This window comes from Ursus arctos, unplaced genomic scaffold, assembly GCF_023065955.2.
Source record: "Ursus arctos isolate Adak ecotype North America unplaced genomic scaffold, UrsArc2.0 scaffold_3, whole genome shotgun sequence".
Taxonomy (NCBI): domain Eukaryota; kingdom Metazoa; phylum Chordata; class Mammalia; order Carnivora; family Ursidae; genus Ursus; species Ursus arctos.
In genome coordinates this window covers 25,863,734-25,879,760 of record NW_026622985.1, presented here as the reverse complement: position 1 = coordinate 25,879,760, position 16,027 = coordinate 25,863,734, and the positions used below count along the sequence as shown (strand labels likewise).

General features: G+C 36.8%; 1 protein-coding gene across 2 annotated transcripts in view; it reads left to right on the top strand.

Annotated features, from left to right (window-relative positions):
* The window catches only part of SEMA3E (semaphorin 3E), a 255,930-nt gene that overhangs the window by 142,282 nt on the left and 97,621 nt on the right, over positions 1-16,027 (top strand). For both annotated transcript variants that reach the window (XM_057304254.1, XM_026504656.4), the window contains exon 2: positions 9,385-9,545. In XM_057304254.1, the coding sequence (XP_057160237.1) occupies positions 9,450-9,545 (96 nt within the window). In that variant the 5' untranslated portion in view covers positions 9,385-9,449. The remainder of the gene's footprint in view (positions 1-9,384; positions 9,546-16,027) is intronic.

The following is a 16,027-nucleotide window of genomic DNA, read 5'->3' as shown; positions in this document are numbered from 1 at the left end:
TTTTCCTCACCTGCTGGTTAAAAAAAAGTCTTCTCCTTTTATCCAACTTTTGCCCCCTTCCAGCACATGAAAACCAGTTGGTATTTTTGAAATAAATCAGGTCATGTGATTGCTCTTCAAATCTTTGACAACCCTCCCATTACATTTAGAATAGCTTGCCCTAGTTGACAACATCCTTAAAGGAACGTTGAGTGAATGACCTACTATGGTTCCTGTTAGGAAGCTCATTCAGACAGAACTTACTGCTTTAGCCTCCAATGAAATACAATCCTAATTAAACATTTAGGAGGCAGTCAAAAATAAATTGTTATTCACTTTTAGGTAATAGCACTTTATATTCTTTGATTTTGTTCAATAATTTAAATACATGGATACAAATATATGTGAAGCGCATGGACAGACGATGATTCTTTGTAACCAGGTCCTTTCGTGACCTTGCATTTGTAGAATTCAGACACCAATAATCTAGAATAACATGTAAAATACTAAATAATAATAATTTATATGAGATGGGAAGACAAGGAATCTTTAAATTCTGACACAATCTTGTTTTCCTTGACCAAGGAACTAAAAGGCTATTTAATGTCTAGGCTAGTCATATGTACATTTGAACTCTTTTTGTTTTCCTTGGAAGTGGTTAACGGTTAAAACTGGGGCACTGCAATGCCTGTTGTGGACCTCTGCCTTCTTAAGATAGAATTAGAAAAGTTCAGAGAATGCATGAAGGCCAGCCACTCCATTGCTAGAAAGAGCAATTAGCAAACTACTGAGCTGCACTTAAAAAAAAAAAAAAGTTGCTGATTTTTTTTTTACCATTCTGTTTCAATATTATTACAAACCATTAATCATTATTGATCGGATTTGTCAAAATCCTCAAAGTGGTTTTTAGGAAACCTTTTCCTTTGGGGGCCGTTAAGAAGTCGAAGAAAAGTCCTAATGGTTACTTCATTTCTCTATTTCATTTTCATTAACAGTGCTTACTATGTATGCAGTTCAGTATTTTGTTGTCGAATTAACTTGAAGACATGCACTGATTCAGAAAACAGTGGAAAGCTTAAATTTCTGGGTCTGAGGATGTCACTCCTTTGTAGGTGACAGGGGAGGAAGTGTGCGTTTGAGAAGAAAACCTATTTTTGTTGGAGAACTGAAAAATGTGTTCCCCTCCTCCCCCTTCTTCCACATGGGCGTGTGGAATTTAAATATATTTTGACAAAGTGAAGAGAACTGTCTCTGTAACATATTGATGCCAATGAGTTTTAAAACTATTTCCCTTGCAGGTTAAAAAAGAAAGGCCATGAGAGGAAATGACTAAATCCTTTGTGTATATCTTCATTGACAGCTGATAATTAGCACGCGGCTTAGCAATAATAATTAGTTCCCTCTTGAGAAAATTTCCGGATGAACTCGGAGTTGGTGCATCTCAGTTTAGTCTTGTTTTTGTCCAGTCACTCCCTCAAGTAATTCATGTTATTTTTAGAGGAGGAAGAACTCAAGATGAGCTCTCTCCTTTTAACCGAGTCAGCGCTGTCCATTATTTGCACTGTGTTTTCTGGAGATTACCTGAGATTAGGGTTTCTTTTGTCCCCCTCTTCCTGTATGTCTTCTGATTCTTTCATCTAGGCAGCTTGAAGCAGTGCAGACAGATAAAGAAGTTAGGCATTGCTTCGTAAATATGCCAAGTCCATGGGCTATAATTCAGAGCTAAAATCACTAATATGACTTAAAGCGCTGGCTTGAAAACTAACAAGAGGACAGTCTCGAGGGAGGGAAGCTTCTTGCTTGAGTTCTTTTGCATTTAGTCTATACCTTTAAATTTCCAATACACCTTGGAACTCCGTAGTAAATTAAGTAAGAACATTTTCATTTTCTCAAAAGAGATGTACAATGCGGAAAATGTCACCAGTTGACAAGTCAACAACACGAAAACTTCTGTAGTTATTTGAGATAGTTTATAAAATACAAATGAAATTAAGATTGATATTAACCTGAATTTTCCTGTTGATGTTGCTGCTTTTGAGTTATTTTTACTTAATACCAACTATTCAATGTTGGGAAAACCTTCCACTTTATCTTATTTACATCAGGCTCTGCAAATATGCTTTCAACTTCAGACACATTATAATCCCTTGATAGACTGGATTTTTCATAGTTGTTTTTGTGAGGAATTTTATCTATGATAGGTTATGGAGTCCTCGTTAGTAAGTAACAAGCTTTTAATAAGTTAGTCTTTTTGCTCATTGACTCTGGAGACCAAAACGGGGGATGGCTAAGCAATGTGAGTTCATAGTGGTGGGAGACGCCTCATCTCACATGCATTCTTCATGGCAAAGCCCTTCATTCAACTTCTGTTGTGCAAAATTTGGCACCAACAATGACCAAACAACCCCAGCAGTGCACTAAATCTTATAAAAACCTCTTTCTACATCTAGAAGATGGGGATAGTTGTAGGTCCTACTTTATGAAAGTGCCACATGATTAAATGAGATAATAAATGCCAAGCCCTTAGACAGTATGTGACATAGAACTACTCAGTAATTATTAACAGTTATTAACCCCTCAAGAGTCAGGGCTGAGAGGAACAGTATCGGGAAATAGGAGGAAATTTGGCTGCATAAACAGAGTCATTTCTCCACCCTTTCCCTTTTGTTTAGGACATAATTTTGTTTTAAATAAAGTAATACATGTTCACTGGGAAAAATTTTGGTAATATAGAAATGTTACACTGGCCTCTGAAAGAGTCCAAATAGCAATAGACTGAACCTCATTTTTATTGGTTATTATAATTTTTTAAAATACCCTCTAAAATAATATTTTCACATTTCTTTGTAGATTTAATGAAGTTGAATTCTTTTTATGTGTTTGTTTTTGCCTGTCATCTATTATGACATGTCTCTGCAGAACAGAGGTGATAGTTCTTTCTTCTTTCTTTAAAATATTTTTCAACGTACTGAATTATCAAGTTGTTTTTATATCTATGCTCTAATTAAATGCTTTCCCCCGGGGCGCCTGGGTGGCACAATGGTTGAGCGTCTGCCTTCGGCTCAGGGCGTGATCCCGGCGTTGTGGGATCGAGCCCCACATCAGGCTCCTCCGCTACGAGCCTGCTTCTTCCTCTCCCACTCCTCCTGCTTGTGTTCCCTCTCTCGCTGGCTGTCTCTATCTCTGTCGAATAAATAAACAAAATCTTAAAAAAAAAAAATGCTTTCCCCCAACTTTTTCCCCAATAATTATGTTTCTGTTTCTTTCTTAAATTCTGGAATTCCATAATTTATCCAACTTTACTGCTCTTATTAATTGCTTTTATTTTTACAGTGCTCTTTTTACAAATAAAGCATACTTTAATTCCTAGAAATTTCATATGGATGAGATAGATGAATGTTTCCCTATCCCAAAAGAGAACAAAAATGGAAGTAGTATTCTCTGTGCAGACAGTAAGGTTTATTCTCCACCTGAGTGAGGGACTTTAACAATTGACTTATTATTAGGAAGGATGGCTCAAGATCAGAAAGTAAAAACCCAGTTTTTCATACTTGACGATGTTCTTCAACACTTGGTAAGATTATATTGAACGTCTGTAAACTGGAGGTCAATTTATTCAGTGTACTGGAAATACAGATTGCAATGAATTTGTTACTATACATTTATTCATGAATAAAGACAGGCTAGATAGGTTGTCTATGGGATTGATACATGTGCTTAATGGTGACAGCTCTGACCCCCATAATTATAGGGACCACACTATTTACCACATGGTTTTTACATTTAACCATGGATGGTTAATTGATCCCAAAGCAGCCAGTCTTCAGAGAGCCAGCAATTCATGAATTGTGAACACTGGCTAAGTCAATTACATCCTTTTCCTTGGGAATTTGAACTCAAAGATGCAAAAACTATTGTATTGTGGTGGGGTGGGAGCTGGGTGGTCATACCACTGGGGGCTAATCTATACCTATTTAGCATAAGCAAACCAATGTATAAACCCTTTAGAATCAGTACAGTGAAGCAGTGTCATTAAGAAAATCAAGAAACAAAGATTCACCATTTCTCAATAAAGAAATTACTTTGTGCTTCTGTTGGTTTTCAAGTTAATATGAGGCTTGGTTTTTCCATCCTTAGACCTATATTACCCTGATTTAATCTCTGTTCACTGAAATCGTTAATGTCCTTACTAACATGGCCACCTATAGCCATAAAGTCACTTTTGGTAGATTGTACTCTGATATGAATTCAGGTGACTTGCATTGAGGCATGTGATTATGATCAGAGGTGTGGCTCTCGATACCTTATTTATTCATTTATTTTTAGTGATGTTGGGTGTCCATCATAGTATTTTTTAGCCATTAAGAGGACCTCGGGAGAAGTTTCTCTTAGTCCTTAATACCAGGTGTATTAATCAGGGCTCTCCAAAGAAACAGAACCAGTAAGAGATATGTATAAAATGAGGTACTGGCTTACACAATTACAGAAGCTGAGAAGTCTCGCAGTCTTCTGTCTGTAAGACAGAAAGACAGGAAAGCTGGTGGTTTAGTTCAGTCTGAGTCTGAAGGCGTAAGAACCAGGGTTGATGATGATGTAAGTCTCCGTCTGAGGGCAGTTGAGAACCAGCTCAGTCGGACGGGCAGGTAAAAAAGAAGAGTTCTTCCTTCCTCCACTTTTTGTTCTACTCAGACCCTTGACACACTGGATGATACCCTCCAATGATGCTTTAGTTGGTGCAACAATTAAATGCTAATCTCATCCAGAAACACCTTAACAGATATACCCAGAAATAATTTTTAGCCAAATATTTAAGCAATCCTGATCTAGTCAAATTGATGTGTAAAATTAACCATCGCACAAAGCAATGTTCCTAAGCAACTGATACAGTTCTTCTATTGTGGTATAGTGACTTTTACATTGAATTTTAGGAAGTCTGGGGTCAATTTTGGTATTCACTTTAACAATATATAGGGATATTAAAGAGTGACTTTCAGTTAATAAAATTGAGTTTTCTTTTCCTTATTTTTCCCCTTCATCTTGATATCCCTAGCATTATATTTGTTAGTTTAATTGAATGTATTTGTATAAGTCATCCCAGATTCTTTTTGGGAAGAGGCAAGTTAAATCAAAAAAGAGTAGAAAATTGGAGTTAGTATTGAAGTATAAATATGTACAGCCTTTAAAAAAATGATTCTGTTATAGAATTTACTCATAATGGATACTTTTAACTTTTCCTGACTTAAAATCAAGGATGTTGGAGAATCACAGACAGTTAAGAAGGACGGTTTGGGTCTTAGAGAAAATTAAGGATCACAATCAGGATTTATATGCCTGCGGAAATTGACAAGAAAAATATAAACCATCACATTGATATGTTTTGGTCAGTATCATGATTCTGAAATAATGTATCTACCTATAAGCCCAGACTTCTTAAGAATCAGTTATTGGCACTATCGTGTTGTATGGTGATGGTCAAAGTGGAGAGCTGTGGAAGCAACTCAATAAGCTGCTCTCATTTTGTGAAAATGTTTAACGAAAACTGTAGTCTATTCATTGGGTCTTATAAGTTTAAAAGGTAAAGTGACTTTAGGAATTATTCCAGGAAGTGTCTTCATAAGTGAAATGAAATTTATTGACTTACTGCCTAAGGCATATCTATGATATTCAACTTAATGTGTCCAAACATACCTTGGCAGCAGTTTCCTTTGAGGCAACATAAATAAAATAAGATCCGAAGTTCCTTGTAACTTTAAAAAAAAAAGTATTCTTGACCCTATAATCATTTAAATATATGAAAAGTCATAAATATTCTAACTGCTTCCCTTTAGGCAAGCTTAAATATGACACATGTGATATTTACACATGTTCATCATACTCCTTCCATTTGTTAAACTTCCAAAGCTCAGGTTTTATGCTGTACTTTGAAAGACTCAGAAATATCTGTGTGGTTTTTGTTTTTGTTTTTTTTATAATGTTTTTATGACCTCCACTTTAGAAATGCAATTTAGTCAGAAACTTAAGAATTTTGAATGTGGAATGGTGATTAACATGTAAGGAAATCATCAACATAAATGTTAATTGGTATAACCAGGAGGCTAGATGTTTGCTCAAGGTGATGCAGGTAATTAATGGCAAAGCTAAGACATACATGTGGCTCTTCAGATTCTCCGTCTACAGGACTTTTTGTTATGACATACACATCTGCTATACTTTAATTCTCATGGGTTTTGTTTGGTTTTGTTTTTTGTTTTTTTTGTTTTTTTTTGGTAATTGAGTGATTTTTTCATTGTAATAACGTATGTCTATAAGGTGGTTATTTTAATTTCTGGGTACGTGAGTTTCCTTATCAGTAAAATAAAGGACAGTGGTAATTTATTTTTTAAAGGTTTTATTTATTTTAGAGAGAGGGAGAAAGAGAGTGCAGTGGAAGGGGCAGAGGGGGAGGAGAGGGTCGAGCAGACTCCACATGAGTGTGGAGCCCAAGACAGGGCTTGGTCTCAATAAACCAAGAGTGAGATGCTGAACAGACTGAGTCATTCAGGTGCCCCAAGACAGTGATAATTTAAACTATTACTCTCTGGTTGTTCACTCTTGTGGGGAGGAAAAAAAGATAAATGTAAAGTCCATAAGAAATGAACATTTTTTAAAAATTGCTTTTGTTGGACACTCATTTCAGTTTTTTCTCTTTGCATTTTCCAAACTATTCTCCATAGGTGCATGAGTGTATTTTTGTGACCTCATGGGATAGACTTGGCTACCAAAATGGGTCACAATAAAAGGTGATATACCAGAATAAAATAAGCTTGATGCGTTGGTAATCAGTCTCTATTATTACAGATAAAGAAATAGGAAGTACCACCTTTAGACTATTAGAATTATAGTAAGTGTAGCAGAAATTGACAAGTCATAAAAACAAATAGCTGTTAATATCTGTCTCTCTATAATGTACACAAGGGTAATGAGGTCCTAATGACCTCATTGGTAAATAAGTAAGGTGATCCGTAGATGGAACAGGTTCCTGGAGTGTCTTCTTTACTGGTTGGGCTGCCCTTCATTTGAGTTCAGACATTTTAATATGGGCCCATACTATTCCACTTCGGCAACACTTCCGGGTATGCTTTTATATTTTATTCCTTTCGTCATTTTGTCATTTTCCAGCAAACTTAATCACCCAAACTCCTCACCTTACTGTGTTTGGTTTAGAGACCTGTTAATTCTACATAATGTGTAACTACTCTCTTTTAATTGCTCCTTTCAGATAATTTCACTGTGCATAAAACTTGGAGAATTTTAGCAACCTATTGGAATAATAGGGTAACATTTTCTGGAATAGAGTCCATTTAGCAGCCCTGATATAAAACCATAAGTGGTCATATGTAAAGTCAAGGTGTAATGGCGGTAGACTGTATTGATCCATATTTTTGTTACGATATCGAATACCTAAAACCTGCATCTCTTGCTGTTGGTGGATGCCTAGCAAGGAAGGAAAATGATATGATTTTCCTTGACAAAATTGTTAAGTGGGAAGAATTTGTCTTCCAGGGTTCAGAACCCCTGATCATTCCTCTTGCTCCTCCCCAGATAAAGCACCTTATTATTCTTTGCATCCCTCCCTCAAACCTTGTTGTCAGATTCTTTATTTAGGTGAAGAGTCAGATGACTCAATATCATTAGTTTTACCTTTATAAGAGACACTTTGATTTTAGCAGTATTTCTTATTTTAAACTAAAGGATTTTTAATTTTTTTTTTGAGTATAGTTGACACCCAATGTTACATTAATTTCAGGTGTATTAAACTAAAGGTTTAAACTTAGCCCTACTCCACAGAAGTTTGGACATCTACAGTTTCAGAGTAGAGATACAGACAGTGAGTACATTTTTAAAAAGATTAATTTATTAGAGAGAGAGAGAAAGAGCAAACGAGCAGGGGAAGGGGCAGAGAGAGCAGCAGACTCTCCGCCGAGCAGGGAGCCCGACACAGGGCTCCATCACGCAGGGCTTCATTGACTCAGGGCTCGATCCCAGGACCCCGAGATCATAATCTGAGCAGAAGGCAGACACTTAACAGACTGAGCCATCCAGGCACCCCAAATACATTTTTAATAGAGAGGGGAGAAAGAGGTCCTTCATCTCTCCATTCTCAGAAGTAGAGTGGGCACAATGCTATATAGATGGTCGCATTTCATCCTGCTATCTGGATTTTGGTGTCTGGTCACCAGTATTCCCCATTCTCTGTCAGATGCATTAGGTTTTGACTTTCGGAAAATGAAGCTATCTTCTAACTTGTCAGTATTTCCCAAAGGGGCCTCTTGGGGAATTTTTCAGCATGCAGAGCCTCGTCTTGGGAGCAGTATTACCGTCATCAACGGCTCTCATATATCACTTACCAAGCGTAAGTCCTGAACTACCATATGCATTTAAATACCTTCAACAAACAAACAAACAAACAAATGCACACATGACAGGTGTGTCAGATTGTGCCTTTCTAAAATTAAATGTATGTTAGTTGAAACAGATCATTTGTGATTTCTGCTGTAGGCATGAATACATAAACATTAGCCAGAACTCAAGAAACAGATCTCTTCGAGATCCCCACCAATTTTCTCATTTGTCCCTGCCGGACTGAATGCGATCATGGGTTACCTCACTGTACTAACCACCTGAGGGTTCCCAGACATGGACGCTTCGATTTTGAACATGACTTTCAAAACCAGTATTAAGTGGAGACTTTTTTTGTGTGAGTTGGTGTTCATCTGAAATTAAACGGACACACTTTCAGAATATTTTTTGTACATTTGGAGTATTTGTTGCACACAGAGAAATAAATGTAAAATTCACAGTAAAATGACTTTTCCACATAGCACTTTAAAGATCATGAATGTGAACTCTTTCTGTATTTAAAAACATAGAATATTTACCTTACATATTGAAGTTTTTAGATTCACAAACATACAAAGATTTTAATTTGTGCACATTAAAATTTATTCCCAGTTACACTTTTTTACATGTTAAGCAATTTTTTAGTTTTCTAGTTTTATCAACAAACATACCAATATGGAGCACTGAATAAATTTAAAATGTACATGATTTGATATACGTACATATCATGAGTAGACTACTACAGGAAATGTAGTTAACATCCATTATATCCCATAAAAATTTATTTCTTGTGATGATAACTTTCAAGATATACTCTCTTAGCTTTCAAATATGCAATATACTATTGTTAATGCACTGCATATTTTTAGTCTTTTGAGTAATAAATTCTGAAGGCTTTATATTTGTGATAAAATGAATGTTGTCATACCTGTTGGAACTATGTAGTTAATAGAGCCATGATAAAAGTGTTACAAAGGTATTTGTATATCGTCTTTTGTTTAGCAAACATTTTCTTTTGCATTTCAGAACTCTTGGACCTAAATCGAACATCAGTCTTTCATAGCCCTTTTGGGTTTCTTGATCTCCATGCAATGCTGCTGGATGAGTATCAGGAGAGACTCTTTGTGGGAGGCAAGGATCTTGTGTATTCTCTCAGCTTGGAACAAATCAGCAGTGGCTATCGAGAGGTATGGGAACATCAAACTGTGTATCAGGAGGGAAAGAAAAGGGGTGAGGGAGACAACTTCTTGCATGGTGTTACTTGAATTAGTTTTTGATTGTTGGCCATTTTAATATTCTGAGTGATTATTTTATTGGAAGAAATAAAATATTCATGACAAATGAAATCATTATTAAAAAAGTTTATGAAGTATCAAGAATGAACTTTTCTAGCACACCGCTGATCTGGGTATTCCCGGAAGACTTTGGATTGGTGTGTTTGACATTTGTCTTTGTATGATGGCCCTTGTCACCCCACCACTGTCCTGAGACCTGGGTTTGGAACATGCTTTTACCAGCAATCCCTCTAGGTTTTATTACTACAAAAACCCAGCCTATAGCAGTATAGATGTGTGACCTTACTATAGCTAATGTTCTGTTGGTAATATCATTATTTCAGGTGGATGCTCCGTAAATAGTAGTGGATTAAAGTATATTAAAATAGGCAACTGCCCACCATTTTCAAGCAGAGGTTGAATGTAATGAGAAAGATAGATAGCACTTAGCGTCTCTGCTTATACTGAGTTGAGCTAAATTTTTTCAGATCCAAGTCAACCTTAAGACATGCAGAAATATTTAGATAGTATTTTTTTGGCATAAATGTATGTATTACATAATACATTTTCTTTACAGTACACATTTATGTTGGTCAGAATGATCAATGTCCATATTTTTTTTAAGTCACTTAAAAAATTTATGATGAAAAACAGCATCCTTTCATCTCTGCCAGTTCCTACTCCCTAGAGAAAATTATTTCAACTCTTTTATTATTTCTTCTGATTCTTACCTCCATTTTTCTAAATAACATTTGTATACTACTCTTTCTTGGTAGCATTGATGTTAGGCATTACCTGTTGACTTTCTGTTAAGGAAGATGAGAATTTTAGCATTCTTTTCTTGCAGTACCATAGCTAAAATATGTCTGCAGTACATGAGAAGCCCCCAGTTATCTGTCCCTTCATCTTCCCAATTTAGCTATTGCACAATTTTTATTTAAGAACAACCTTTACATTAGTGTAATTAGGAAAATAGATCATACTTCTTTTTTTGACCCTTGTGGGATTAAGTATTATCCCTTCTTTTTTTCTATTTGCTTAGATTTTTTATATTACTTTCCCTAATTTTTCACCGAACACCAAACTCTCTACCCAACTTCCTTTTCTCCTCTCAGTTTCCATCAGTTCCAAGTTTTTGGTTTTTAAATTAGAGATATATTTTCTGGTTCTCTTACCATCCCAGAGTTTAACTTCATCATTATCCTTGAGCATCCCCTCTACTTCTCACTTACAGAGTTTTCTTGATGAGTTTACATGACCTTTTAGTGAAATGTGACTTCTGGTAGCTTCTTGAAGAAGGATCCAAAGATAAATTTTGAGTTTTTTATGTTTGAAAATAGTACTCTTTAGACTTCACATATAATTGATACCTGAGTATAAAATTCTGGAATGAAAGTCATTTGTTTCAGAATTTTGAGGATATTGCTCCATTAAAGATTTTCAGTATAGCTGTTGAGAAGTTGATGCCTTTCTCATTTTAAAGTTTGTACATAACCTGTTTTGTGCCACCATATCCCCTAATCTTGACCCCAAGTTCCTCTGTGTTTTAAATTTTTCTCAGATTTCTCTCAGAGTTGATGTTTTTTCATCCACATTGGGCCTTCTACTGGAGACCTCATGGCCTTCAGCTCTGGAAAATATTTTTTAAACCTTTTTTTTCTTACCATTTTCTTCTTGATTCTCTTTTCCTCAACTTTCTGGCCTGTTTATTGTATGAACTTTGGACCAGTTCTCCTGATTTCACTGACACCTGTCCAATTCCTATTCTCCAAGACACTGTAGCCTTCCAATTCCTGAGAATTTCTAAAGTTCTTTTTCATGAATCAGCTTGCTTATTGGCTCCCATCACCTTGTAAGCATTTAGATTTCAGTTTTTCTAGTGTGCAAAGCCATTCAACACTTTTCCATATGTCGTAGAACTTCCAAAATGTTGCTGACATTTCTTTGGCTTCTCCACTCAAGCTCTGTCTTGTCCTTTTTGGATTATGTGCTTTACTATCATTTTAGTAGTAGCAGGAGGGAGTGGAAGCACACAGTCTTTCCTTTTTACTATCATTTTGAATTATGTTTTCCCAGTAGTTCTTAAAAGACATGGTATCTCTTTATGTATGAGATAACATAGTATTTATATTATACACACACTCACACGTACATATACACATGTCTCTAAGACCATCTCCTCCTTCCAGTCAAATTCAGTGGTTTTTCCTCTCTCTCTGCACGGATGGTCTTTCCCCCACTGTGATGTTCACCATATGGCTCTCTTCTTTTTCTCTCAGTTACATCATCTACATTCTTGGACTTTCTGTGAAGGAATATCTAAACTAGGGCTCCTAAGTATCAGACCCATAGAATAATCTCTGTTATGGACTGAAACATCAGGGATGTGTGCCTACAAAGGAAATACAATGTGAGTCACAGTGAGAAGGTAGCTATCTACAAGCCAAGGAGAGAGGCCTCAGAAGGAGCCAGTCTTGCCAACATCTTGATCTTGGACTCCCAGCCTCCAGAGCTATGATAAAACAAATTTCTCTTGTTTATATCACCTACTCCATGGTATTTTGTTATACCACAGCCTTAATAAACTAATACAATCCCTATATTAAAATTTTAAGTATGCGAATATGGAAAGATCCTTCAAGGGATGGGATACCGAGAAGATTAAGAATCTTTGCATTAAGGAAGTGGTTTTTAAATTGTTATCCTTGGGTCAGGATCATGTAACCCTTATGGAGTTGATCCCTGGAATCCACATTTACAGCAAGCTTTCTAGATGATTCTTATGTACACAAAATCTCCTAATGATTTTCCTCAGCTGTTGTTTCCCATGTGGAACTAAGACCAAGAGATATCAGCTTCCCACATTAATGTGATTCCCCTTTTAGAGTAGAGGAAATTGAATCACCTACTTATTCTCCTTTATTGTTTTGGCCTAATTGTATCCTTAGCGATGTAATGCTGGAAAGACCGGGGAAATACCTGTGAAGACTCTATAAGGGACAAGGAGAGTGGTAGGATTTCATGAACTGCATCTTAGGGAGCTAAATAGAATCGTATGTGGCCATTGAAACTTTAGGGTGCCATCTTGCACAGATGTCAAGGAAAGTAGCTACACAACTTATTAAATTCAGTAACTTTGCTGCATTCAAGGGTAAATCCTCTTTTTGTGGGGCCTGAAGTATATGCAGTTTAGTGACCTCTTCAAGAAATATACTTATTCAAACATAAATTTCAAAATTGGGTGACAGAGTACCAACAGGGAGCCCTGAGGCTTAAGCTTTATTGGCTCTGAGGTAACTTCACCTCACCTGCATTTGTTGTTTTATACTTTTCCTTCCTGGACTTTTTGTTTGTTTTCAGTAACAGCAGAAATAAAGCTGGGTCTACTTCATTCACCTTCTGTTGAAAGGAATGGACTTGAGGATGAAGGTGCCTCAGTGCTTGCCAGGCTCTGAAGATGCTGTGTCTGCCTCTGGGCAAGGCTTTCCTACCATCGTTTCTGGACCTTGCTTCCTTGATTTTTTACCTGTTACTATATTTTTAATCTTTCCTGCTTTGCTGTATCTATCTCTGGGTTTCTCAGCGTCAGTACTGTTGACATTATGAGTAGGTCTAAGTTGGGGAAGGGGGTGTCCTGTGCATTGTAGACTAGTTAGCTGTCCCTGGCTTCTATGTAGTTGTCAGCAGAACACATCCCCACAATCATGACAATAGAAGTCTCCGGATGTTAACCAGATACCGCTTGGGAGGCAGAATTGCTGAGGTCAAACCATGAACTCTAGCCCATCATCCTATGAGCAAGATCCAGACGCCACCATAGAAAAATCTCCCCTTAAGTATATATCCATGTGATTCCCAACTCCCTCGTTTTTCCCTTGCGATCAGGTACCTTGAGAGTAGCCAAAGTCCATTTTCTCTATTTTTTCACATTGTATTTATTACTTAGCTTTTAATATCTTTTGAAATGTAATATTTGATACACAAAAGAATATAAGTAAACATGTTAGAAAGCATAATAATGAAATCAACACCGGTGAACCCCCCCCAACTCAAGAATGAGAATATCACCAATCCCACTGTAGATGCAAGTACCTGTCTTTCCCTCCTCATGCCTCCTGCTTCATACAAGTGGTTACTACCCTGTATTTTATGTCAGTTTTTTGTTTTTATTTGAAAACTTATTATAGTAAATGTTTTCCTGTATGGTATATTATTTAGAGTTACTTGTTTTGGGCTATGTAAAATGATATACAATAGTATATTGCACTCTCCTGGAATTATTTTTGTTGTTGTTTTTATTCAATATTATTTCTTAGAGTCAGTCATCTTCCTTATTGTTATAGTCCCTTTGTTGTAGAAATAGAATAGTGAATGAGGACCACAAGTTAGATTTCTAGGTTCAAATCCTGGCTCTGAATATATAACACTTGGCAAATTCTTTAACCCCTCTACGCCTCTGTTGTCCTCATTTGTAACAGGAAATGTTAGTCTTCTCTGAGGACAAAACTGAGTTAATGTAAGTAAGGGACCAAGAAGTATGCTTTGCACACATTAGAAGCTACGTATAAGCTTACTAGTCACTTCGACCGGTATGTAATACATTCCATCATATGAATATAGCACAATTTACCCATTACCTGTCAAAGGACAATTGGATGGTATCCAGGATTTTGCTTTACTGATGTTTCTATGATTACTATAGTAACTATCTCCTAATACACATTCCTGAAGGAATGCCTCCAGAGCATATATTTTGGATATTGCTGGTTATAGGTTAATTGTTGTCAATGCTCACCTGTGTAAGATAATGCCTAATACTTCTCCAAAGTAGAAAGTAGTTATACAAAGTCCCATTCCCTCCAGCAGTGTCTGAGTTCCTGGCGATCCACACACCCTTCAAACCTTCTTCCATTGGTCTCTTTCATCCACATATTTTTCAGCAGTCTTCCCTTGATTCATTTGTTTATTCCCACCCCATACCTCACTGTCTTGGCAACTACAATAGCATTTTTATTTATTTTTAATTTTACTTATTTTGATTATAGTTTTCATAACCCAATTTTTATTTCAAAAGCAGGACATACACACTGTAAAAGATTAGACAATGCCAACTAGAAAAATACCATACTATAATAGCAGATAGTGACAAGTGCTATGGAAAAAAATAAATCTGGTTAGGGAGGCAAGAGTAAAGGGGTTGCTGTATTGGATAGGGTGGTCAGGAAAATATTTCTGAGGAAGTGGTACTTGATAAGCCGCCTACACAGAATTCCCACTAGCCGTATTTCAAGGCTCAATAGCCGGTTGTGGGTAGTGGCTCACATAGTGGACTGTGGAGGGCTAGAGAAGCCGCATCACAGTGTGTGGCTGAGGTTGATTCCAAGGGCAGATCATTGAAAGATCAGAGGATAGGACACCCATTGGCTAGGGTGATAGCTGATGATTCATCCTTATGAAGAGAAAGATAGTAATCTAGGTGAAAAAAATCTTTCCATTGATGAGCATGTGACAAAGGATGATGGTGGATGACTCCGAAGAGATATAGCAGGTGGTATGGTTGTGATCACATGAGCTTCAGAGCAGCAAGGGTTTTACATTTACTATTTTGTTTTAAATTTGTATGGGGTAGATGAATTTAGAGTGAAAATTACGAATGGGCAAGAAGGATCACTTAAAATATCCTTCTTAACATGTGAGTTTAGAATAAAAAGTCACCACCATTAGAGATGGTTCGTAGAGAAACAAAAGTTTCAGGGGACAAGCTGGTTTTAATTGGAACGCTGTAAAACGAGGTGGCAGTTACAGAGCAGGCATTTGAGATGATTTAATGGAAGTGATTGAAAGGTTCAGAAAGGTGGAGACAGACTGGGAGCTGCACAGAGTTTTATGAGGATATGAGTCCAGCTATTGATTGGTGATCTCTTGGGGTGAGAGAGTGTCCATGCTTCCCGTGGGGCCTACAGGCGCTGTGTAGGGATGTGTCACAATGGATTAGCCCTGATGATCTCTTCAGGGAGAGATCTTAATTTTTAACTTTAGTGGAAAATAGAAACCATCAAACAGGTGGATCCTCTCTCTCTGATCACCAAGGCTACTATTTCTGTGTGCCTTTTCTACCTCCTTCCTTGTTATGGGGTGGGCGGGAGGTGTTCTTTCTCCTTTCACAAAGTGCCATTCCTGTTACCCGTGCTCCGTATTCCACCCGCTTGACTTTTTTAAGGATTGGTTATCTTTTGTCTTTGCTATATTATCATTTTCTCTTTCTATAAAATCAGCAACAAATATAGTTTTGTATAGAGGTTCTTAAACTTTTTTGTGTGTCACGGATCTGTTTGGCAGTCTGGTGAAGTCTGTGAACCCTTAAATGCATTAAATCATTATGTAGGGTTACTAAA